Source organism: Ambystoma mexicanum, chromosome 4p (genome assembly GCF_040938575.1).
Source record: "Ambystoma mexicanum isolate Mex_15411 chromosome 4p, UKY_AmexF1_1, whole genome shotgun sequence".
NCBI lineage: Eukaryota > Metazoa > Chordata > Amphibia > Caudata > Ambystomatidae > Ambystoma > Ambystoma mexicanum.
In genome coordinates, this window is record NC_090927.1 from 690,706,274 (window position 1) to 690,733,157 (window position 26,884).

The following is a 26,884-nucleotide window of genomic DNA, read 5'->3' on the forward strand; positions in this document are numbered from 1 at the left end:
CCCTTCAACCTAACACCAGAGCAGATGCACACCCTGTACCGGCTTGACCGTGACACCATCATAGTGGACCTGATCCATGATGACATAGTGAGCCTCAAAGAAATACGCACCGCCATCCCTCCTCTACTGAAGGTAGTGTCTGTGCTCCACTTCCTTGCCACAGGCACCTACCAGCACACAGTGGGGCACATGCATGGCATATCACAACCCTTATTTTCCCGGATACTGAACCAAGTGCTGGATGCCCTATACAAGCACACAAGGGACTACACATCCCTACCACGGAGTCCCCAGGAGATATTCGATACAAAATTTGCCTTCCATGCTCTGGCAGGCATGCCAAATTGTATAGGTGCCCTCGACTGCACCCACATGGAGTTGGTGGTCCCGCATGCCATGGAGGTGGCATTTTGCAACCGCAAGCAATGCCACTCCATCAACGTGCAGATGGTATGCAACGCCAGCAAGATCATCACACATTGATGTGCCCGATATCCAGGATCAACTCATGACTCTTTGGTCCTGCGGAACTCCCCACTACCACGCCATATGGAGCGACATGCAGGATTACGTGCCTGGCTGCCTGCTGAGTTGCCTGACTGGGCCATGGCAGCAGTACATCGGGGTTGTGAGGTGGTTGGCTGCATACCCCACCTGGGTGGGAAGGGGGGGGAGATGCATGCTCCACCTGGGTGGAAATGTTGAATCCAGTGCACGATGTGCAACTCACCAAACACTGTGCCCCAAAGCAAGTGAAACGGCACATGACTACCAAATCCCACAGTGAGGAAGTAAGGCCGGCACCTAACACTACATGACTAACAGGTAACCTGGCCGCATTCAACAACACATGCACCAGTCATCAGTGGCCCTCACACATCGTAAGGGCTTCCAGCACTATGCACTGCATATGCACTATGTCGCTGCCTCCAGCATATCACCACACAGAACAGTCATCCCTGGGAGTGCATTGATGTGAGCCCGACAGGGATACCACAGCGTGTCACTGGTACTGCACACCCATAGGAGTGCTGTAAGTCACCATAGTACGGATCAGTGCAGAATGACGAATATGCTACTGACTACAGCCAACACTCCCTACTACCAAATCTCACAGAACACAGCACTTCAAGGATCTTACCCCCAAGACTGCTGCATGCTTATACGATGCATGTTCTACGAGATGTGAGTGCACACCATAAACCATCTTGAAGATGCTACCCCCTCCATCATTCCATTGCACAGGACAGATAGCGGGGCCAGGAATGGGGTCAATGCATCCAGGGACATGTGCGTAATGGCAGAAATCACCTGCTGCCATGTAAGACTAGTTCAGTTGTCCACCATGAATGTACAAACACTTACCTTCATTCCCCTGTCATGCAGCTGATGGTGGCTATCCCTTGACGCCGTGGCTCATGGCCCCTGTCTGAAGCCCACAGAACAGGCACGAGGAGGACTACAATCGTTCCCATACCCGTACATGTGTGGTGATTAAGCAGGCCTTTGGCCTGTTGAAGGCACAATTTCGTTGCCTCCGCCGGTCGGGTGAGGCACCCATCTACAGCCATGAGAAGGTGTCCAAGATCCCTATGGCATGTGTAATGCTGCACAATATGTGTATCCATCGGAACGTGCCCCTGTCCCCTGACATGGGACTGCTACCACCAGATGATGATGAAGGGTAGGAGGAGGAAAAAGGGGCAGGACAGCATCATAGTGCCGATGCACAGGAGGGACATGCCGTGTGGCAAGCATTGATCGGACAATATTACTGACACACAAGTCAGCAGAGGGTGTCATGACATGAGGACATAGGGCACTGGGTGTGGGGATACATGTACACTATACTATGCACTGTCAAATATCAAAAGACACATGCGCAATGATGAATGTCCACACTGGTTTACCTTTGCAACACAAACGGTGTATTGAAATTGAAAATGCCTAAGTGAATAACAAACCCTCCACCTGACCCCACCACCCTCCCCCTGCCCCCCAACTCCCCCACACACCCTCACCCTCCTCCTCCTACCCTTCATCATCATCTGGTGGTAGCAGTCCCATGTCAGGGGACAGGGGCACGTTCCTATGGATACACATATTGTGCAGCATTACACATGTCATAGGGATCTTGGACACCTTCTCATGGCTGTAGATGGGTGCCTCACCTGACCGGTGGAGGCAACGAAATTGTGCCTTCAACAGGCCAAAGGCCTGCTTAATCACCACACGTGTACGGGTATGGGAACGATTGTAGTCCTCCTCGTGCCTGTTCTGTGGGCTTCAGACAGGGGTCATGAGCCACGGCGTCAAGGGATAGCCACCATCACCTGCATGACAGGGGAATGAAGGTAAGTGTTTGTACATTCATGGTGGACAACTGAACTAGTCTTACATGGCAGCAGGTGATTTCTGCCCATACGCACATGTCCCTGGATGCATTGACCCCATTCCTGGCCCCGCTATCTGTCCTCGTAGAACATGCATCGTATATGCATGCAGCAGTCTTGGGGGTAAGATCCTTGAAGTGCTGTGTTCTGTGAGATTTGGTAGTAGGGAGTGTTGGCTGTAGTCAGTAGCATATTCGTCATTCTGCACTGATCCGTTCTTCCACTTTAAAGCTAGTATGAGCTCTGGTTCTTGTCTTGATGTCTTGAATATAATCATCTTCATCTTCATCTGGATAGGCTGTGTCAGTTGCCCATATTAGGGACGCGTCAGTTCCCATGTACTGGCCTCTAATTTTGCACATGTCTACGTGCAAAAGACTGTGTACTCTCTGGACATCAATTTCTACAGCTTCAAAGATCTTGGATTTCCCCATGCTGTACGGTAGGAGTGCACAAACAAAGCACTCCCCTTCTGAATTTCGTCTTCCAACTTCTTTCATCTGTTGATACCAAATGTTATTTCCCAGATGTGCTGTGCTATCTTGGTCGTCGTTTAGTTCGTTGCCATATCCGTGCGTGCTTCTCTTGATTCTTAAGGTTTTCATGTAATTTGCTATCACTACATCTCTGAATGCATCTGTATGGCTCCTTCTTGCTGGAGGATTCTCAGGTATCCCAGTCCATGGTGCAGGTTTCCTCATCTGCGCCATTTGAGTGGACACAATTCTGGCAGCTCTTTCCCTCTCTTGATACATTCTTCTCCTTCTGGTTACAAATGCCCATACCAACCATCCTGACACTGGTCCGGTGTATGGTTGTATTGTAAAACTGGTACTTGTCCTTTGTGTTGGAGCATATATGCTTGGCAATACAGTCTCTGCGGTTTTATTCTTCTGTTCCTCTTGTATTTTCCTTGCTTTGGCTTTGGACGGCCATAATGAGTCTACTATCAGTTGTGTTCGTGCAGAGAGCTTCTCCGAGTTGGCTCTTGTTTCTTTAAGAGTTTCGGAGGTGGCTGCTTCTGTCGGCCTTCTCCCCAACTCTCCTAGTCTCTCTATACTGTCTTCTGTGGAGTTTTTTAGGGCAAGCAGTCTCTTCTTCTCTACTGTTTTGGCTTGTGGTTCTGCAGTCATTGACACTAGGCCTGTTTCGTGTGCATTCAGTGTTTGGATGCGCGTGGTTGTCAGTATTCTTTCTTCGTTCACTTTTTGCAGACCCTTTTCCTTTTGCTTGTTACCACAAGTGTATGTGTGTTATTGCTAATCACATCCATTTCAAGCTCATTCATTCCACCATCAGATCTTCTAGAGGCTGGAATGACTATGTAAGGTCTGAGTGCTGTTGTGGGTTTCATGGGTGCATCATTAGGTGGGTGCACTGGAATTGGAACGCTTTGTGCACCAATAAAAAATGCAGTTCTGATCCTTAATGACAGTAAAACAATGATGAATATGATACACAAATACATTATGCCCAGGTAAGTTAGGCAGCAGCATTTACTTCCAGAGAAACGGGGGCGTCTCTCCTCCTGTGGGAGGACCAGATTGCTGCTCTGGACCCCCATCTCGATCATTTGCCAAATGTCAATTTTATTGTATTCCCTTAACCAATATCGTCTTTCGGGTTCTGTGCTTAAAAGTGTCAGATTCTCCACAAGTGTCCCCCGTCTTGTTGTTGATGATTTGTCTCTTATCTCAGGATACAGTTCCTTTGCTACACTATGGGAAAAAAATCAAATCACTTAACACCTCAGCACGTCCTTTTATTGTGCATTTTCAAAGTAAGTAAGCTCCCTGTCCACTCCTTGGATTTGCTTCAGTCCTGAGGACATATTTTATGCTGGTCAATATGGAGAGTAAGGACAAAATAACAACAAATGCAATAAGTGAAGTCCTTGACACTGCTTCCTCGATCTGTCCCTCGGTAGAAAGCCTTTTAGAATTTCCTCAGATAGTTCTGTTGATGGTTCGAGAGCTCTATTTGTAGCATGATTCCATGCAAGAGCATGCCCATCCGTGCAACATTAGCTGGATCTCTGATGAATGTGAGGACGTCAACATCGATCGGTCTCCCCACTAGCTATGGAAAGCCAGTGACTAGACGAAAAAGGACATTGTGAGCCGACCTGCTGTCTTCTAGTGACAGGGAAAGCCATCCTGTCTTGCTGAGGTTCAGGATTGTATACTCTCTTCAATGTAAACAATGTCTGCACTGTCCGTTCGTGTGGAGTGCAACTAAGATCACAATTTTATTTAGTTGGCTTAGATGCTCTGTATTTGCTGGATCTCGAAGAAACGTGAGTGTGTCTGTTGTTCTTCCGACAAGATTTAGACAGTCTTCAATTATACGAAAGAACAATGTGTTGATAAGCTTATTTATTTCCGTCTCTGTTTGAGACATTTGGTTCTTTCTCACTGTATTCAGGAAGTAAGAGAAATTGTTCCGCAATAACAGTAAGTAATCTTTTCGTTTTCAGGATCTTGAAGAAAATCAGTGATACTGGTGAGCCTTCCCACCAATGAAGGGTATGATTTTAGCACTAGATTAAAATAAGTTATCACGTCCTTTGTGATGTGACTACTGTGGGACACCATAAGTGATTCTGAATAGGGTCTCGTTGTGGAATGAGTCGGGATACTGTATTTGTTTCCAATGTAGGTGTCCTTGGTCAAGATTTGGCATATTTTTTCTCGTCAAGGCTTAAGTGTGCCTCAGTCCAAAGTTAAAAGTCAACAGACAATGTTGTGGTTTATACGTGCAATTTTCTTCTTCACCCTGCAACTAGGATGCACAGAGTGTCCGTTTTTATGTCCTTATCCCCTTTTTTGCTTAGAGGAAGTGTCCAATTTAAGCCACAATTTGCAAAAAGTTCTTTGTCATTGTTTATTTTATTTTTTTGTTTGGCGGGTCATGTCTCCTTCTTGCTCGTTATGGATCTCGTCTGCACATGCTGTGGTTCTTCCCCGTCACTCGTTGATTCCTCTCGTTGGGGTGCAGGCAGGGGGCCTTCTCCGATGTAGGGTTTGATATCACCCAGTAAAATCCAAGCTCTCCTGCCTTGTAGTTTCACTGCGGATAGGGTGCAGTCTTCCACTGTGAAGGGACCGGTAAATCTTGGCTCATCTCACTTTTTCCTCGTATGATTCCTTACAAGGACGGTGTCTCCAGGGAAAACGGATGGTACACAAAGTCCTTGAGCTGTGTCTGTAGTAGTATCTCCTTCTGTGTTCCAGGCTGCCCTGCACCCCTTTTATCGTCGCTGCAGCTGGTCTGAAATTACAGTAAGGCAAGATGTCATGCAGTTCAGGTAGTTTTGCATTTCAGACCCTAAAAATTCTCCTGTTGACTGGGATTCACATCTAGCTCTATCTCGGGTGTCAAGGGAGTTTTCATTCTTCTTCCTGTGGCTATCTCGTGTGGCGTAAGATGATGGTCAGAACCGGGGTCTGACACAGGTAGAGTCTGGGTGTGTACAAGGACCTGCCTCAATCCATTCAGAGAATGGACACACCACAGCAATTAAGTATCTATACCCGTTACATACTTGAATCATCTCGACATAATCGACATGCAAGTGCTGAAAAGGCCCATTTGGCCTGGGGATGACTCCTTTCATAGCTTTTAATGTGTGCCCAGCTGGGAATTGTTGGCAAATTATGCAGTTTACTATAGAAAATGCAACATGCTCGGTCAAATTCAGTATGAACCAGTCTTCTGCGAGTGTTGCTGCTAGATTCTCTTTTGTCATGTACACCGGATAATGTAACTGCTCCAGTGCTATTTTTAATAGGGCTACAGGCATTACTTGTTTACCAGTGCTGTCGTGTCGCCACAAGCTGTCAGAGGGGTTTAAAGAACACCCTCGACATTTCCACAGATACTTTTCCTCCTGTGGTGTCTCCCCTTGGTGTTCCATTAGCTGTGTTTGCCCCAAATTACTGTAACTTTCAGGTGGAATACGCGCAACCATCATTCGCTCATTGGTATGGATAACTTCCACTTCCATGATCGTCTCACTTTTGGATGCCATGCGCTTGGCTTCCATGTCTGCTGTGTGATTTCCACATGAGATAAAGTCTGTCCCTTTTGTGTGGGCGGTACATTTCATGACCGTTAAGCCCACTAGGAGCTGTAGTGCTTTGATCAGCCAGACCAATAAGGCTGCGTGTTGCACTGGCGTGCCATATGCTCGGACGTAGCTCCTCCTTTTCCAGCATGCTAAGCCTGCGTGCACTGTCGATGTCACATAGGCGTAGTCACTGTACACTGTTACTTCCTGGTCTGCGTGATTCTCAATGGCGAGTATCAATGCCAATAATTCTGCAGCCTGCGCTGAATAATGAGATGGCATTCATGCGCTAATAAGTACTCGGAATTCTCCATTTGCTGTGTGCTTCATTACAGCAACTCCTGTATATCTTTGTCAGTCACTTTGATCAATTCTGGAAGAACCGTCAATAAAGACGATCTGTCCTTCTGCCAAGGCATTTTCTTTCACCTTGGGAATTTCATCATAGAATTCATCATAGTTCGCACAGTCATGTATTGGCTCTTCTTCAGTGACTGGCTCTGCTATAAACGTAGCTGGGTTCACTATCTTACATCGGACTACCTTAATCGAGGGATTTTATATGATCACTTCACAAGCGGAAGCTCTCTGAGATGTCAATGTGCCCTTTGGTTTCTCTAGAATGGCAAATAGCGAGTGCTCGACGTACAACATCATGGAGCATCCCATCACAATGGTTGTAGCCTTCTCTAAGGCGAATGCTGCGGCAGCTAAACTTTGTTTGCATGGAAAATGACCTCTTATTACTGGGTCCAAATTTCTGCTGTAGTATGCCAGGGGCTTGTACCCCAATGTGGTTCTCTGCGTGAGTATAGCCGTCATAACCCTGCCATTCGTGTCTGAAAACAAGTAGAATTCCTCTGCATAATTGGGAATCCCTAGAACTGGTGCTGTGCAAATGGCTTTTTTGAGTTCAGCAAATCCTTTCTTTCGTTACTTGGGCCTTCTTTAGGGCCTGAAGTAAAGGCTTAGTGTAAGAGCTATAGTTGAAGACCCATGCTCTGAAATAGTTTTATAGGCCTAAAAAGCTTTGCATCTATATTATCGTGTGTGGCTTAACCGTGTTCAGTATGGTTTCAGCCCTTTCTGGGGTCACTCTCTTTCCCTCATGTGAGATCAGCTGGCCTATGTACAGCACTTCTTGTTGACAATATTGTAACTTCTCCTTGTCAACCTTATATCCTTTCTCGGCCAGTATAGTCAATAGCTGAACAGAATCGTGCCTGCATTGCTCTTCTGTTGTATTGCAAATTAAGATGTCATCCACATATTGCAGGACACTTTTTAATGCAACATTGCTTAAATCCATCTGCAGTACTCAGTGAGTCATGGTGCAGAGGGATTGAGAAAAATGCATTTTTCAAGTCAATCACTGTGAAATATTTTGCCTCGACATAGAATTGTAGCCGGGTTAGGGTCTAGAGGGAACTCGGCCTCAACAATATCATATATTGGTCTCAGGTCTTGGATTAAATGCCAAGACCCTCCCTTTGAGTTTATGATCGGATAAACCGCGGTATTGCATGACGACTCTGACGTCACTAAGATGCCCTGCTCCATCATTGCAGAAATTGTCTTAAAAATTCCCTCATTTGCCTCTCCGGACATGGGACACTGTCAGGCTTTTGGTAGAATTGATCCTGGTTTCAGTTTAATTTTCACTTCTCCAACCCCTTTCAAGAGGCCTACGTCATAGGGTCCTGTAGTCCATACTGAGACAGGCAGCTGGGCCATGTCGTCATCAAAATATTCAGGACGGTTTCGTGCCAACATCATTCTCTGAGGCACTTCTCTTTTGATCATTTTTACCCAAAAGGTGAGACTCACTTCCACCATTGTCTCTCCCATATCTGCTTGCTCTTCAAACAGATCATCATCGGTGACGTCAGTCAATCAATATCGTTCTTCAATGGCGATTACTGCGCACCATTGTCGGCCCTCGTCATCATAACCATCAATCAAGGCCATTCTCCTTTGTACTGCGGCTGTGTGTATCATCAAGGGAAATACTTGTCCCTTTTCCTCGTGCATCGGTATTCTTGGTCTAAATAGGAACTCATCTGGGGTTCTCATGATTCTGTCTGCAAGGCCCGGCAGTCCTGCCATAAGCACACGCATACCATATGCAAATATTTCTGGCTCTGATGGTATAGCCCTCATGGTGGTGTGTCCCACGTATGCTCTGATTATTTTGCATACATTTGAATAGTGCATTCTTGGAGTTGAACATACTATGCCCTCCTCCGTGAATGAGATTGTCATGTTTACTTTGTCATTAAATCTCTACCCAAAATGTTTACTGGGGTCTGACGCGAATATAGTAAAGGCAAATTCATTTCACATTTTCCTATAGAGACTGGAAGTGCATTTGTGAAGGGAACACAACTTGTAGGTCCTGTGAAACTCTGAGTATTTATAGCCTCGCCGGACAAGGAAAACTTGCCTTCACGTATGCACGAGCGTGTTGCACCCGTGTCAACTAGGATGGAATATCCTTTATCCCCTATAACGACATCCACCCTAGGTTCCCTGTGAGGGTCTGGTGTCACTGATAGGATAGAACACATCAGGGTTCCGAGTTTGCTGTCTTAGTCCATATACAATTTTTGCCCACTGTGTGCTGGGGGATTTCCCCCATGCCCCTTGCTACTTCCCATTGCAGGGTTCGTGGTCTGCCCTGTGGCAGTCGTCTGTGACAGTTGCATTGGTGCCTGTTGGGATTGTCCTTGTGGAAACTTCCGCATATTCTGAGGTTGCACGTCTTGTTGCGCTCCTGGCGCTTGTTGTTGCACCATGTGATTTTGTGCAACACCCTGCTGTAAAACTGCAGGTGGATTTGCCATGCCTGCTCCTGTCCCTTGGCCGTTCTGCATCATGCCTTGGTTTCTGCATGTGCGCGCTAAATGCCCTGTCATTCCACACAACCAACATACTGGAGGTGGTCGGATAATTTGCCCATTTGACATCTCTTGATTGCCGTTTTGCATATTCTGGAAACCTCCTTGGTTATTCTGAAAGCCTCCCCGATTACTCTGCCATCCTCTTTCCCTAAATCCTCTTCCTCTGGGGTAAAACCCAATATTGCCCTGATTATATTTCTGTGAATTATTGACCTGCTGCATGCTTGATTCAGCTGCGCTTGTTATCATGGCTCCCTCAAGAGTATACTTTGACAATTTCTTCAGCACCAATTTCGCTTCCTCACCCTTTTGAGCAGCTTCTTTTTGCGATTCTTTTCGTGCTGTAGTCTGCGATAGTGTGCGATGGTCAGCTGTATTTCTGCCCAAGGTTTAGCCTCGATTCCTACCAATTTCTTGAGCTGTTTCTGTACCGCCTCTTGCAGCCCTTGGCACAAGAGATGGTAGAACACAGGTATAGATTTTGTCCAAGAATCATGAGTCTCGAGTACCCATGCGTCTTGAAAACTCTGTATGTAAATGAACATTATCCTCAGACTCCTTCAATTTTCATGTCATTATAGCTCCCATATCGGAAGTGTCTGGATACAGCACTTGTAGCGCTTTCCATACTGCGGCTCTACAATTGTTAAATGGAGCTCTGTCATGCGTGATATTAATTGTGGTTAGACCAGGGTAGCCTGCCCGTGTCCACACATCATCTGCTCTCTCACCAAGTATGGCGATTAGGAGACCGTTGATGTCCTCTATAGCTAACATGTTTCCTCCTGTCATTTTCTCTAACTAATGTATCTACTTTCCGGCTCCCGAAGTCAGCACTGGAAGCTTGTTTTTCAAATTTTCTTGATGCATGTGTGGCCATATTGTGGTCTTATTCCCCCTTTCTCGAGTAACGAAAATTGGGATACATAGCCCTCTCTCTCGTCTCTCATCGTTCTCCTGTCTATTGCAGGGGTAATATTCCTGCATCACCGTCTGCCTGGCAATGTCCTGAGCCTATCTTCATAGGGTGGTGATGGACATGTCTGTGCCCAACTCGTGCCACTTCTTGTGTCTTCTTTACTCCTACTTATTTCTAGTCTATCCAGGGATAGTTCTCTATTCCCACTACTTCGGGAGACAGCCTCAGTGTCGTAAAGCTGAGTGCTCTCTAGGCGCTCGTCTTCCCCCTTCCCTTGGGGTGTTTGTTCTAACCCCATTTCATCATATATTCTATCGATCGTTTCTCCGATGCTTCTGGTGTCGAAGTCATTTTCCATATTTGCACTAAACGTGCCTGGTACTGAATCGTATGCAGGAAAGAATTCTTCAATGTCTTCCCAGTCTACTACAGGATCAGGTTTTTTAATCTCTCTCCCTAGATATTCAAGATCGCGTGCTCTCGGTCTTCGCTTACGTTCTACATCGTCAAATTCTTTGCATTTCCCCGCCTCTTCGCTGACTCTATCTTCTTCCTTTCTCTTTTCTATTTTACGTTCATCTGCCCTTCGAATTTCCTCATCTCTTCGTCTCTATTCTTTTCTCTCGTATTCTTTGCTCTTCCTCTGACCTTTGTTGCTGCTGTCTGTCTTGATCATTGGCTGCTCTTGGTTTGCGATCGAGCTGTCTTTCTTGCTCTTCGCGATATAGCTGTTCTCACCTTTGTCTTTCTGTTTTTCTTATTCGTTCGTCTCTTAGCTCCTTCTCCTTTCTCTGTACATCATCTAACCTTTCTTTTTGTTTCGCGTCATCAATGCCTTTGTCATCAAGTTTCAATAGAATTTTCCCTCCCATTAATTAGTTTTTTGCGAATGGTATCCCATCAGTTATATCTTCCTTTCCCTTCCATCTTTTCCCTTCTCTCTCTTTGTCGAGAGATGCACTTGTCTCTGTCTGATCCCTTCTTTTGTCATCACGTCTCCCCTTGTGCCATGGGACTGTGGAGGTAACATCCTTATCCTTATCTTTCCCTTGATTTTCGTCACTACTTTGCGTAGGTGACTCATATGCGGGGTTGCTATACCCCGTGGCTGCTTTAAGTTCTCTCAACGGGTATAATCCCTCGTCCTTACTTTCTTCAACTTTCGGTTCGGATGGAGCTGGTTGCGCGGTAGGCGTCTCATCCCCCTCTGTGCATAAGTTAAGTATCCAATCTATTGGCGGCTCCTCTCCCTTTTCTTGTTCATACATTTTCCAAAGTTCTAAAATAGCTAGGCGTTTGTCTAACTTTTTGCCCGTGTAGGTGGCATGCAAATATGTCGTCATGTGTTGCAAGACAGCTTTAGATAAGGACCCACCTTGTGGCCATGGCATAAACATTTTGTGGGCGGTTCCTTTAACCCGCTCTGTACTGTATTTCTTTACAATGCGTGCTTTGGCAACTGTTTGCATAAGTGTGTCAATGTCTTCCATGTTTAAATCTGTTCCCTTTCTTCTTATATAACACTTGTCAACACTTTCTTGTGACTTAAACAGTTCCAACAATATGAGTGAGCACCAAACACTGCAAGCTCCAATATAGATTTTCACAAAATGTTATACCTTCTGTTTTAATAATAAAAACATTGATTCATATGTGATATTATCTCCGCTATTTAATAGCGTGAATTTTAAATCAGTTTTCTCAGACATTTTATTTTCTTCGATGTATGATGTCACAACAAAAAACATCTAAGACAGACGCTTAACAGACTAGACGAACACCAGCTGGTCACAGATATCTCTGCCTCTAAATATTACCCCGAGATGGAGTCTAAACGTACCCTTTTCACGGCGTCTTTGATTGTCATGGTGGCCTATTCGTTCCCCTTTCTTTGGGACTATTGGTACATATTTCTTCTAGCCGCTTGTATTAAAAGCGTAGGAATAAGGAGAATCCTCTCACTTCTCGGGTGTCCTCCCCGGTAACCTCTCTCTTCTCGAGTGTCCACCCCAGTAACTTTTATTTACTTAATCATTCTCTAGTCATTATCCATATATATATATATATATATATATATATATATATTTTTATATATATATATATATATATATATATATATATATATATATATGCACACATTCTTCTCTACTTCTAACTATATTTTGTTTTCCCACCTCCCTCCGTTACCTTTTCCCTTTACTTGTTCTAAAGCATGCACTTTTGCCAAAACATTCAATCTTTTTTACTCACTGTTCTCATATTTCCTCTCTGGACCCTCGGGATCACCACCTTCGTTAACGCCTTCTTCGGCTTTTCACCCGCTCAGCTGCCCATAGGAATGGGAAGGGATAATGTGGGAAACACGTGTCCCTTCAGATCCTGGTCTGCAGTTTTGTCTTACACTACCACTGTCTACGGGGAGCTTCACGGTCTACTCGGCCGAATCGCAAAGGACTCGTGATATTGCTGAAGACCTAGAGTTACTTTATGTCGACGGTCAATAGGTGTCTTATTCTAATCGATAATGGATAACCATCCGATCTCTGCTACCAAGTGTACTCCAGAGACCCCCGGCCGGCCCATAGAGCCGAAGTTTGCTCCGAAGTACTTTAAGACGAGATAGCTGCACCCTTGAGATGGATGGGGGTGCCGATTTGTTACTCCAACAACAATCAATAAGGACAACTCAATGGTTTGGCAAAGGGAGTCTGTTTAATGAAAAGTACAGAAAACGGGGAGTCATTGAAATCAGCAGTGATGCGATCGTCCTTCTCGCTTCAACTCCAACGAACTTCATACAAGTTGTAACATTTATATTCAAAACTCATCATAATTGACGTGTGACACTCAAAAGTTAACATGCAATTCTATTGGATAGCAAAAGGTAACTTTAATATAGGTACCATATCTGTATATGGTAACAGAGTCAGGGGATTGGGTAAACACTGTCAGGTGGGCATCTAAGTCCTTCTGTCAAGAATGATTACTGTAGATGTCACTAAAAGTACAATGTCTCATTGGTTCTACTAACAATAGGACCCTAGATTATTTGGTCCATTGTGATTGGGTTGGCATCAACCCCATGCATAATTTTCTACTTTGCTTAGCAGCACGCGGAATGGTCAGCCAGGTGCAGGTTGCCCCTTAATTCACCCATCCTACCTTCAATCAATCATCACTTTAGTGGCTATGTGTCAATTAGTCACTGTGGTTGGCCTTGAAACTGCATCTTCTGTCCGGAAATGTTCTGATATCTCTGCTTGGGAGGCTGCCAAGTGTAGGTGTGAACCCTTGCTTCTCCATGCTCCGCTGGTCACGTGATTCAGACACCATGAATTTGTCCAATTTCTCTCAATTAATGTATTTAATTTTCGTTTCAGCTCACCACCTGCCTACGTCTTCTTATCTCGACCTTCAGAGCCAGGATATTCTGCTCTTAGTTTCAATTAGAGGTAGCTAGTGTTCGTTCCTTCTATTGGTATGACCTTGGCTCTCCTGGCACGAGTAGCATCTGCTGAGTTTCGATTCAGCCGTCTCTTCTAATTTTACTAGAATATGAATCTCTTCTTGTTTGGCCTCCAGTAACCTGGGTTGGTTCCGCTATTGTGCAAGGTAGAAATATACTTTTAGTAAAATGCCTCATTTGAGGTAGGTTATGTACAACGGCGCTTGCCGCACTACTCTTCTACTAAGCATAGCAAGCCACACTGTTATCTTAGCTTTCCTGCAGTTCCAAGCATATTTACAGGTGTAAACTAGTTGAATATCTTCATCTTGCTTACAGCTTGAACTTCTTTAGATTTCAACATCGTTTTCCACTTTAGGTTCACAATATCTTTATTCATGGCGTTTCATCTCTGCCTGCCATTCTTGGGTCGTCATTTCTTCTATCTGATCATCAGTCCGGTCCCTCGTGACATCACCATTCGTCTTCCATTGAGGCCTTTTTGGTTTCTTCCGGGACAGTACTTAGGCATTCTTCATTTCGTCTCATTTGCTGGTAGGGTTTCTTAATGGATACCTTACTGTCCATGGTTTTCTGGGTATCGGTACTTCAATATGTGTTGCTCTTCTGATGGGTACTGGGCAGAGCCCTACTGCAGCTCTCAGCTGGTTTATCTGTTTGTCAAACGTCACATATTTTGGTGTGAACGTTCCGGGTACTTCAAAATGGGCGACTGAAGTGCAGGCTTTATTTGGGACCTCCTCTACAAGGGGAAAAAGGAGAGTTCCAGCCAAAGCGACAAGCCTATTCCACCTCTGGTCTGGGGACTTTGAAATGGCATTTCAAACCCTGTGAACTTAAACCTGTCATTCTGTCTGAACGTGTACGTAATTTGTCTGTGTTAGAGGATACAGCGTGTGGCTTCACAGCAAAGTCGAGTAGTGTGGTTGAAATCACAGACGAGGACTTGTTAAGTGGTGCAGTGATTCCCAATAGTGAACTATCACCTCCTTGATCCCAAATTGACGATACTACCAAGGGAAGCAATATAACAAGCACCCTAAATAAGGCCAATGCATGTGACAATGAGCCTTCGTTAATTGCGAAGGACTTTTCCAACAAACACTTGCAACAGCAGGAAGATGACATCCTCCAGCATTCTCGAAAGATGCCTCAGTGATGGATGGAGGCAATACAGAATTGATAGGAATTGACAGGAGGATGACAATGAAGCCCCACGTCCCCCAAAACAAGTGGAACTCTCTGACTAACAAGCCAGATGGGCTAGTTGTCTGTCACTACAGCATTGAACCTCCCTTGTTGGGCGCTGTTACAAAACACATAAATAGCTTGCCGCCCAAAATCAGTCTAAGCGCGGTTAAGTTAAGAATCGGAAAAAAACTTGGTTCTAACAGACTCACCGAGGGGATGCATGAACACTTCAGTGAATCCCAAACCTGCACTCGAATGGAAAACATCTCATAAAGAACCGGTTTTCGTCACAGCTTCACGAGAAGGCATGGCGGCCCTTAAGAATAACAACAAAAATTTCCAACAATCAACTGTTTCTAATGATTCAACTGACTCTTGTTCATCTGAGTCAGTGTATGAAACCAGAAATAGAAAAACCATCCATGGTTATAAATCAAAGGAAAGTAAATCTAACACTATAGGCATAACCAACGTGACACACGATTGGGGAAAAAAACGTTCAAACCACACTGATATCAGCAGTTGACATAACTCTGGTGCCCTACCCAAAACAGTACAAATCCCTGTGTGACAATTACAAAGATCATTCCACACTAATTGCGCTTATGAATTCAAAACTAATTGCAATTGAGAATTTCATGGAACATGCAAAATAAAAAAGAGGGCGAGAACGAGAATTGGACACTGTTGTGCTAAAAACTTTAATATATATGCTGCAAGACACCAAAGAAGAAAAAAGGACATTCTTAGAAGGAGTGCGCAAAATTGACACACTAACAAGACAAGAGTCAATGAGTAGCATTAGTCAAATGCCTCTGTTGCCTGTTGAAAGTGATTCCATCCTAATCCAAAGTGCCACACAGAAAGAGAAGGAAGAATCCTCCAAATGAGAGAACTTAAATGTGGAGGGACAGAGAGTACCTACTCCTGCACCTTGAACTAAACAGACATGTATCCAAATTTTGCCTAGTATTGAAGCAGTTCAGGCCACACAATCGTCAATTCTAGTAAGCGCAATGAAACACAACAATGAAGTACGCCCAAATACTGAGGACATTGCAAAGCCTAATAGAGACAGTGTAAATCTTGAACCAGTAACTGAACAAACTGGTGCAAACCCGTTTTCAATTTTCAAACAAAACACAGAATCTAATGCCTGCGGACAGCCTAAAGGAAAAGTATTGCAGACGCAAAACACTAAGAACATAAAAAAATGACCAAAACGAAAAATTGTAGATCAAGGAAATTCCTAAGGATCTTGAAAGGAGCAGATGAAAAGGCTAGGTTAAAAGCTTGTGATGTCACTGACTATCTCTGAGACACGACCTAGTGGTCCCACTAGCAATTCCAAACCCAAGCCAAATAGCATAAAGTGCTCCCAGTTAGAGGCTCCCATTCAAGTAGACCTTAACTTGAGTGTCACGGACCTATTAGAAGTCTCTATGTACGATGATGGCACTGACTCCTTGAAGAAACTACCCAGAGTGGTATTAATTAGCCCTCAAAAAGATGGAGCACATTGTGACTAAGCGAGAAAGCATTTCTCTCAGATCGCCAATATTTCACACTTACTGCGAGAAAAGGGAAGCAATAATAAACAATGAACCAAATGTCAAAGCCACCAACCTTCCTGCTCGCACGAGGCAAGCTTCACCGAATACATCAAATATGGTGGAATTTAGAACGAACAGTGGTGCACTGCAAACTGAGCAACCAATGTTTCAACTAAACCCACCAGAAAAAAAGGGAGTTCTAGAGCTGGGATACTGAAGAGATGCAGCGAAGAAACAAATCGAATTTTCCTCAAAAGAATTAAAACAAACAATGATGGATTAAGTTTAAACCGCACAAATCTGATGTTCTTAATGCAGCACATCCCCAAATTGAAAGTTATCACCTCTAAAGACATAAAGGCTGTTACGTTTCCTGATGAAAATAGGAATGACAAAGTTACATTGTCCATGTCATCAGCCATTGCATGTACTCTAGTCCTTGAAGCAAGAGAAGAGCTAAGAGCATTAGGATTCGAGTTAAATTATATTTTCCTAGAAAGCGGATTGGCTCTTATTTACTCTTCCAAAAAAAGTTATGAAAATAACAATCAATAGTCCGAGTGGTCCGCAAATGCATCTGTTGAGGCCTATAGGGGCTGATACTGAAGTTGAAGAAGTCCAACAATATGAGAGTTATGAAGAGATTCAGGATCGACAAAGAATACAAATAATGAAACAATGCAATAAATCAAAACAGGAGCAATGTGAAGCAAAAGGAGGCTTAAATTGTAAGGAGAGTGAAGCCAAGCAATCTTGGGATTGGTTGGCTAAAGCACTTGTGATAGATCCCAAGAAGTAGAGCCAGAAGGAAGCTCAATTCAACAGTTGGAAAGCTGGGAGTTGGAACACTCAAGGGTTTAGCCACTTATTTAATGAATTGCCTTCAATGATACTGGATTTGGACTTGATTTGTCTTCAAGGGACGTGATTAAGAACTGTCCCCACTCTTGATGGTTATACAGCACTTTTAAATCCAGCTAAGGGGGGCACAAAAGGTAGACCATCTTCTGGCCTCCTAACACTTGTCAAAAATAATTTAAATTTCAGAGTAGAGGAATCAATAAACCCAAATCCCTTTCTACAAATAACCAGAAAAATTAAAAGTAATACGCCAGATGAAGAGAACTGCTGGTTATAAATCCTTATTGGACGCCCGAGCCAAACCATGACAGTTTATATATTCATTCTGTAATGAATTTGGTAGATACTAACTTGGCAGAACATCTGAATATTAAAATATTGACTTGCGGAGATCTGAACGCAACTTGCATACAGGATGTGAGTGGGAAACGTAACAAATCGAATACCAATTCTAATAAGAAAACCCAAACAGGCACTGACTGGATGGAAGAAATGATCTTGAGAGACTTGCATTTATTGAACGGAAATACGGTAGGAGATATTCCACCAGCTAAGACTTAGTCCAATGGAAGCAGTCAAGCGATTCTTTACTATTGTCTCTGGGAATCTGTTAACAGAAATAGTCAGGATGGAAGTTGTGAAGACAAGAGAGAGTGACCACGACCCTTTCATTGTGACACTCAAAAATCCCCAAACTGCTCCACACAAAAATTGGAATCATAGAATTGAGGTAGAAGGAGGCCTCAATCGCATACAAATAAAACCAATAGAAGTTTCAAAGATAATCAGTGATCTAACAGAACTGTTAAATAAAGATCATGAGACGGTGGAATACAACCAGACGTTGCAAGCATTCAAAGAAATAAGAAAGGGCAGTTAAAAACCAAAATGTAAACATCTACATATCAATAATAAAGAGACAGTAATGCAAAAAAGATTACTAAGAAAGGACCTCAGAATAATAAAGAGCATGATATCAGAAGACAAAAAAGAACTGATAAGGAAATGTAAACAAACATACATGAACTGGATAAAAATTCATAAAATGAACCTAGTCCAGTTAGATGCTGAAAAAATGCTTGCTGCCTTAACCGATCCTAATGGGAGGAGTTTTTGGCAACTAATAAAAGATAATGGAGATCCTACAATCTCATGCCTCCTTAACCCCATACCAGAGGACAAATGGGTGGCACACTTTACCACCCTATTCAATAAAAAAAATGCTAATTTGAATGCTCGAAATGAAAGCTCCTCTCAGAAAAACACGTTGACGATAACTCAAATTGATCAAGAAAAGCAGAAAATTCTGTGCGCCCGGGCCCGACGGGATATTGAATGCACTAATGAAGGAAGCGCCTGAGCAGTGGGCTGAGTTTTGCGAAATTCTATTCAACAAAATATTTGCACGGCGCACAGTCTCAAATTCTTGGAAGCTAGCCATCTTGATTCCCATTTTTAAACAAGGAGATAGATACTCCCCAGCGAATTACAGACCAATTGCTCTACTTGATGTTGTGGAGAAAATATTCACGATGGTCATTTTGGCAAGGCTGAAAGTGTGTTTAATAAAATCTAACTGGATAGACAAAAGAAACAGGATTGGTCAAGGAAGTTGGCTGTAACCTAAACCTTCTACTTCTAACCTATTAAAACAATGCTGTGAATACAAAAAAGAGAAAATCCATACAGCCAGTATAGATTTAAACCAAGCTTTTAACAGCATTGATCATGGCTTACTGTGGGAGAAACTAAAGCACAAGGGTTGCCCCAGTGATCTCTTAGAAATTATTCAAGAACTGTACTCCAACACAGACATGTAAATGAAGTTGGATCAGCTAGGAACAGTATCACAAAAGTTCAAATCCACTAAAGGGCTAAAGCAGGGATGCTCCCGTGCAGCAACCCTATTTATCTTCTTTATCGAGGACATAAAAGAAGTTTTGTGTAGTATCAGTACTTTTCCACCACAAATCAACAGAGAGGCCGTAGGATGGTTACTGTATGTGGACGACCTGGTCTTGTTAGATCAGACTAGGATTGGTCTGGAAAGGAAATTAACCATTCTACAAAATTATGTTGACAAAAACTCACTAAGGATCAAAGTATCTAAGTCGAAAATCATGTTATTCGCTAATGAACAAAACATAATGAAAGCACACTGGACGCTAGACAAAGAGAGATTGTCCCAGTTCAAGAACAGAAATATCTAGGGGTATTGATAAATGTCTTCAAAAGCAAAAGACTGTGGATTGAGAATGTGAGAACGAAATTACATCAACTAACTGCCCAAGGAGTAGCATTGAACAAACGATTGGCAAGTTCTCTAACCCTGATCATAAAATATTACCAGCAAAAAGGAACTCCAGTGATCATCTACTGAGCAGAAACAAATAACAGCCTAAAAGAAGAACTATGGGATCAGTGTGAGGGTTTATTCTGGAAAAAATATTAAATCTGCCAAATTCACTACAGATTAAAATAATCTGCCACGAGTTGGGCCTGAACTGACTTTTCTCAAAGATTATGTGGAACAAAATCTCATTGTTCAGAAAATAGATTTCAGAAGAATGCCCACCTCAATTTGAAATTTTTAAGAAAAAAGGAAACGTCAAAGATGAATGGCCAGTGCAAAAATGAAAAACCGAGTGTGTCGACTATCTAATCTTCCTCGGCACTTCAAAAGCAGCCCTATGTAATGACATTGGTAAAGAAAATATTATGGGCTGACGATTGGAGAAAAATAGAATCCTAATCGAAAAATCATACTTTATCAAAAAAAACACTGGTTTACTGAATATAACAAAAAGATACTTGAATACATTTCCAAACAGTAATGGGCGCTTTATACTGTTAAGATTAAGACTGAACATCTTACATAATAACAGCACTTTAAAAAGATACAACAAAGTGTTGGTAGATGAATGTCGGTTATCCGGTCAGAAAGAAGAATCACTAAAACACCTGATACTTTTTTGTCCGACACTAAAGGGTCTACGATCAATGCATTTTCTCCCCATGCTAAGTCCCATTGTGGGTCTGACGCTGAGGAGTGGTGGGAAAGAATATACCAAGCAGGCAATCAATGAATCAACTATGCTACAGTGAGCTTTCTGAAAATAACAATGATGAAATTCAAAGAAAGATCAGAGAAAACCATCATGACCACTAAGTAAGGCAAGACAATTATGGACTAGCGAAGCAATCTGTGGCATGTATGACAACACAGACCCTTGTGTGAATAAGTTTGTAATAAACTAAATGCTAATTGTGGTGCTGCCCCTTTAAGGGTGCGCACGCGACGGGGTGACGTATCACTCCGTCGTGTGCATGTATAAATAAACGGGGCTTTCCCGGCGGCCTCAGAGCCACCGGGGAGCCCGCACCAGCAGCACTGTGTCCGAGTGTCTGTGTCCGGGGGCAGGGGGCTCACGGGGCAGGTGGCAACCATACCAGTGGCGACGAAGGTGGGATGATGAATCGGGAATGACGGTAACTTTCATCAGTGTGTTTTGATGATCCGACATAAAGCGCACTGCATGAAAAATGCTGCGGAGAGGGGCATTATCCATGCAGTTGGTGGCCATCTTTGATCTCAGGCCCTGAAAGGTTGCGGCTTCGTTTGAAGCGACGGTGAGCCATCCAGGCATAATCTTTGGATATTTGTGTGGCAGACAGTCACATGATGCACTGAATGTGCTTTTTGAAGTGATTTTCCAGTATTTTCACAGTTTTTCGTCGAGTATTGGGTGTGGAGCAACAGGGAAGGCCTGCTATTGTGTATTGTGTGTATACCCTGGGCCCACCCTGCTTAATTGTTGGGACCTCTGAACTGCCTGGCATCTGCCCTGCTTTGTTGAGGGACATTGTGACTGTGGGGAACCTTGATCCTTGGAGGCTATTGGCTACAACTGGCACCAGTGAATCATCAAGGGCCTGCCTAGGTCCATCTGTGAAGGAGGTGAGGTGGTGAGTTGCGACCCTTGTGATTTCATTCCATCAGGAGTGCCTGTGCACTTGCCATCGTGGACGCCGGCCTAGCTGCAGACCAACAGTAAGCCACTCCACCAGCAGTCCAACAGCCACCGCCAGCATTACCACCAAGACCACTGCTGAGATCACTTGGAGCCCTGCAGCCAATGCCAGAGTTTGATATCTCAGGTGCACCGTCAAGTCTGTGGCCAGAGTGGAAAATGTGGATGGACAGGTTAGAAATGTACTTTAGAGCCACCATGGAGAGTAATGATGACAGTAAGGTGGCTACCCTCTTGTACTGTGCTGGTCCTGCGGTACATGAGGTCTTCCTGTCCCTCCAACCTCCGGATGGTTCGCATGCGGCGGCAAAGGACGCTCTCCACAATCACTTTTTGCTCATAGCAAATGCCGATTACGAATGTTTCCTGAGACGGTGGACACATTTTATGGAAGACTGTACAGGCTTGCCGTCCCCTGTGCCTGGAATGACCCCGATACGATGATAAGGAACCAACTCATCCAGGGGTGTGTATCTGGCAAGCGGCGCCGCCAGATCCTGAGGGAGCCTGGCATCACCCTCCCTCGCATCCTGGAATTGGGGAGGTGCCATGAGATCTCTGAGCTGCGGGCGACCTGCATGGAGGCAGGAGTGCGCCCTAACAAGGTGGAGGACATCTGTGCTATCGGCAGAGGCAGAGGGATGAGACGCCTAGCAGGCAACCAACGGGATAGGGGACAATCATCGGTCAACTTGTGCATGAAGGCCGGGTTCGACCTTCCACATCCTGTGGAGTGCCCAGCCATCGGAAAATCGGGTGGCCGCTGTGGGGGTGCTGATCACTATGCCCCCATTTGCAAGGCCCTGATACCGACAATCATCTCGAGAGGGCCGGGCTAGTTTCTTCCGCCAACAGCGCTCGTCAATTGTGGCACAGGTGGACCAGGGGGGCGACGGAAATGGTCCGGAAGGTGAGGAAGAGGAAGAAGAAGAAGAAAAAATGTTTTATTCTTCGTGTCGAGTATGGGTGTCTTGCGCTCCAACTCTAAGCAACAGCCCATATGCAACATACTGGTCCATGAAGACTCAGTGCCGATGTTGGTGGGCACTTGTGCATCTGTGAACGTAATGGCCAGGGAACATTATGATACCATGCAATCCCCGCCTGGCCTGTTAATGCCGAAGGCACGCATCTTCATGTTCGGGGGGGGCACAGCCAATTTCACTGGACGGTGCGTTCATTGCAGATGTGAGATATGGTGGAGCCAAAATCCGGGCAAGGTTCTACGTCACGCCAGTGAGCAACAACACCTTACTATGCTGTGCTGCGGCAGAGGCCCTAGGCATCGTGACCTTCGCATACTTGGTGTACGTAGATGACATCCAGGTGCTGCTGGGCAAACACTCATCCCTGTTTGAGGGGATAGGGCAGATGGCTGGTGAACCTGTCTGGCTACACATTGATGACACTATCCAGCCTGTGGCGCTGAAACATTGGCGGGTGCCATTCCACCTCAGAGACCTGGTGGATCACGATTTAGATAACCTGGTCAGGCTGGACATTATCAAAAAGGTGGAGGGCCCCACCCCGTGGGTCTCCCCGATTGTGATTGCCGGAAACCCAAACAGCCCGATTCGGTTAGAATTTGCGTGGACATGCGCCTGCCCAACAAGGCGATAAAGCTGCAGAGACACCTAACGCCCACAATTGATGACATCATAACTGAGCTACAGGGTGCCAGGTTCTTTTCAAAACTGGACCTCTGGGTCGGGTACCATCAGGTGGTGCTCCACCCAGAGTCACGAAAAATCACCACCTTCACCACACACCAGGGGCTGTACAGATACAAAAGGCTCAGCTTTGGGGTGTCGTCAGTGGCGGAGGTCTTTCAAAACATCATAAGAGGGGCCCTCGCAGACCTGCAAGGGGTGCTTAATATCAGTGATGATATCCTGGTGTTCGCGAGGTCTGAGGCAGAACATCTGGCCCGTCTGGCAAAGACATTTGAGCACCTGCGCTCCTTGGGACTCACCCTGCATAGAGATAAGTGCAAATTTCTCAAGACCACCATAGAGTTCCCCGGCTTTGTCTTTAAGGCAGACGGGGTATCCCCAGATCCACGCAAAGTGAGAGACATTCAGGAGGCCAGGCCGCCAGAAAACGTGGCTGAGGGGAGGAGTTTCTTGGGCATGGTCACATACTCTGGCCGGTTCATCTGGAACTTGGCATCCCGGTCAGAGCCGTTGCGGACCCTAACAAGGAAAGACGTCACCTTGCAGTGAGGGCCACTGGAACAGGCTGCTTTTGATGACATCAAGGTTGCCCTCACTGCAGAGGAGACAATGGCATTCTTTGACCCAGCCCTACAGACAGAGATCATAGTGGATGCCAGGCCCTATGGCCTCGGAGCGGTCCTCAAACAAGTGGGGGCTGATCAGGAAGTCCGGCCGATAGCATATGCCATCAAGGCGCTATCGGACACTGAACAGTGATACTCGCAGATTGAGCGGGAGGCGCTGGCTGTACTGTGGGGCTGTAGGCATTTTCGAGTGTATGTCCTAGGGAGGCCGGTGACAGTGGTCACAGACCATAAGCCCCTACTTCTCATTCTGGCGGGCTCGTCCTCCAAGCCTCCAGTGACGATAGAATGGCGGATGCTGGCGCTCCTGGAATACGGTGTGCTGTTGGTATACCGCCCAGGTAGCAACAACGCTGCGGTCTATCTTTCCAGGCACCCAAGGGGGGGCGACCAGCCATCTACGTGCACAGAGGAGGCGGATGAGCATATCCGTCTGGTGGTCGAAGCGGCAACACCCAATTCGGTGCCGATAGAAGAGCTGGAACAGGCCTCACAGGCAGATGAGTGTTTTGGAATCCTGAAGGCGGCCATGGAGCACGTGCCTGGAGGACTGTGATGGAGTCCCTGGCCCGGAGGCACATGAGGCAAAATTGGCCCTGGAACAGCTCTGGCGGGTACGCGAAGAGCTGACCTTCTCAGACTCGGGACTGCTGCTAAGAAGGGACAGGATAGTGATCCGACAGGCCAAGGTGCAACAAATCATCGCCCTGGCGCACCAAGGGCACCAAGGGGAGCTGAAGACGAACGCCCGCCTCCGGCAGAAAGTGTGGTTCCTGGAGCTAGAAAGGAGGGTGGAGGAATTTGTGGCCTCCTGTGTGCCAGGGAGCTTCACCTGCGCTGTATGAGCGAACCATCGAAACCATGCCCAGAGGGACATGGCCGTGGGAGGTGGTGTACGTGGACTTTGGGTCCACGACCCGGGGCACCCACTTCCTGGTGGTTGTCGATGAGTGGTCACGATATCCGGAGGTGGAGTTCGTAGAGTCTGTGGCATTTGAAAGAGTGGTGGTAGCGCTGGAGAAAATCTTCGCCACCCACAGACTGCCCAAGGTGCTATGCTCCGATAACGGGGACCCATTACAAGGCGAGAGCTTCGCCGACCTCATGAAAAGGTATGGCACACACCAGAGGAAGGTCACCCCACTGTGGCCCAGAGCGAATGGAGAAGCGGAGCAGATGATGCGCACGCTGAACAAGGTCTTCCGGATCGCCCAAGGCAAAGGCGAGTGTCTGAAATGGGCACTGTATGTGTTCCTGTGAGGATACAGGACCACCCCGCACTCATCCAAGGGGGTGTCGCTGGCGGAGGCTTTGTTTCAGTGCTGCCCGAGAGACATCATACCGGAGGTGGGGGAGCGAGAACCTGCCGTCATCAATAATGAGCAGGTGGAAGAGGAGAGAAGGGCACAAACAGAGCTGGAAAATGCCCGGAGGGGTCTAAGAACACCAAGACTCGCCCAGGGAGATGAGTTCCTGGTGAGGAATCGTCACCCTCAGGGTAAGCTTTCCTTCACCTATGAGCCGGCTCCATTGGATGTGGTGGTGGTGAAAGGGTCTATCTTGACCGCATCCGACGGAACGGCATCCGTCACCAGGAACTGGGTGAGCCCAGGGCAGAGACTTTGATGGACATTGACCTGGAGGAGGTGCGCGACGAGGGCGGCGGACCCTCTGTCCGAGCGGAGTCCCTGATGCGCGACGTGCATGGCGAAGGAACACCAACAATAGAGACTGGCAGGAGGTACCCCGTGAGGACAGGGGAGGGAAACCTGCCCGTTTTACAGACTATGTCATGGACTGAGTGATGGTTGTTACATTTGTCATATTCCGGAGCCCACGGTTACTGAGGTCACCGGGGAACCCAGGGTGGGTATCATTAAAGGGGTATCCGGGGGCATGTTGATATTGTGTGCTGTGATGTTTGATAGGTAGTTCTTCCTTTTCAGTTGTTTTGTTGTTATGGAAAAGGAGGAGTGTGGCGCTGCCCCTTTAAGGGCGCACACACGACGTAGTGACGTATCACTCCGTCGCGTGCATGTATAAATAAACAGGGTGTTCCCGGCGGCCTCAGAGCCACCGGGGAGCCCGCAGCATCAGCACAGTGTCTGTGTGTCTGTGTCCGGGGGTGGGGTGCTCACGGGGCAGGTGGCGACCGCTAACACTAATAAATAAAAAAAATAAAAAAGTATAGACATGTAAATGGCACTTAGGAAATTAAACACATACATCTGCCAATTGGAGGCTCTAACTGTAAAGACTGTATTCCAAGCTTTGCTTTGTGATGTGTACACATTGAACACTGGGCAAGGAGACCTGGACAAGTTCTGTCACTGGAAGTCCTAGGTGGTGCATCCCCTTTTCCCCCCTGCCCAAATACGAATCATGTTACAACCCATATCATTAGCTCTGTTGTGTGCTACGTGACCTTCACCCTCGTTAAAGCCCTAGCCTTTGGTATGGGGCCACTAGCTTGAGCTGTGTCACCTACCACAAATAACCCCTGTGGTGTGGGTTCTAGTGCTTCATTAGAACAACAGAACGCCGGTAGAAATAAACAACACAATGGAGATTGCCATTTGTGTCCTCTTTGTCTCCAGGTGATAGGGCCATGTAGAATAAAAACGATTCCAAATTCATTGGATTATGCAAGAGCGAACGCCACTGATATTTGAATGGTTGCTGCCATTAAGGTTTATAGTTGCGTATTTGTCTGAGTGATTGCTGTATGATTTATTAGTTTACATTTTGGGCATAGGTTAACTAAGCAACCAACCATAGGTTAACTAAGCAACCAACCTTACTTATAACAATTGTCCTCCTTCTTTGCAAGAAACATTTCTGCTTTTGTTTTACCTTTAGGAAAGCACAGCCTCAGTCTTCACGGATGCAGTAGAAAGGTCATACGAGATGGGAACTGACAGTAAGTCGTGACATCAAATAATACTTTCTTTTGAAACATATTTTTTGTATTTTTAGATATTGGTGTTATGTATGTTTCAGGTAATTGGATGGACATTCCTGTGAAGCCTCAGAGATCTGGAATCCACTTTCCAGAAATATGGATTTGGCAGGACTACAACATAAGGTACAGTACATTTGCACTGCCTTTTTGCCACAAAAGAAGTAATACCATTTATATGTTATGGAAGCCTTGAACTGACATATATCTGAGACATAGTTTCCCTGATCTGCAATGGTTCCT

General features: G+C 45.5%; 1 protein-coding gene across 1 annotated transcript in view; it reads left to right on the forward strand.

Moving 5' to 3' along the window:
• LOC138453420 (CD109 antigen-like) overlaps window positions 1–26,884 on the forward strand; it is a 1,060,964-nt gene that overhangs the window by 632,467 nt on the left and 401,613 nt on the right. The window contains exons 17-18 of the mRNA XM_069606254.1: window positions 26,542–26,602; window positions 26,683–26,767. Coding sequence (XP_069462355.1) covers window positions 26,542–26,602; window positions 26,683–26,767 — 146 coding nt within the window. The remainder of the gene's footprint in view (window positions 1–26,541; window positions 26,603–26,682; window positions 26,768–26,884) is intronic.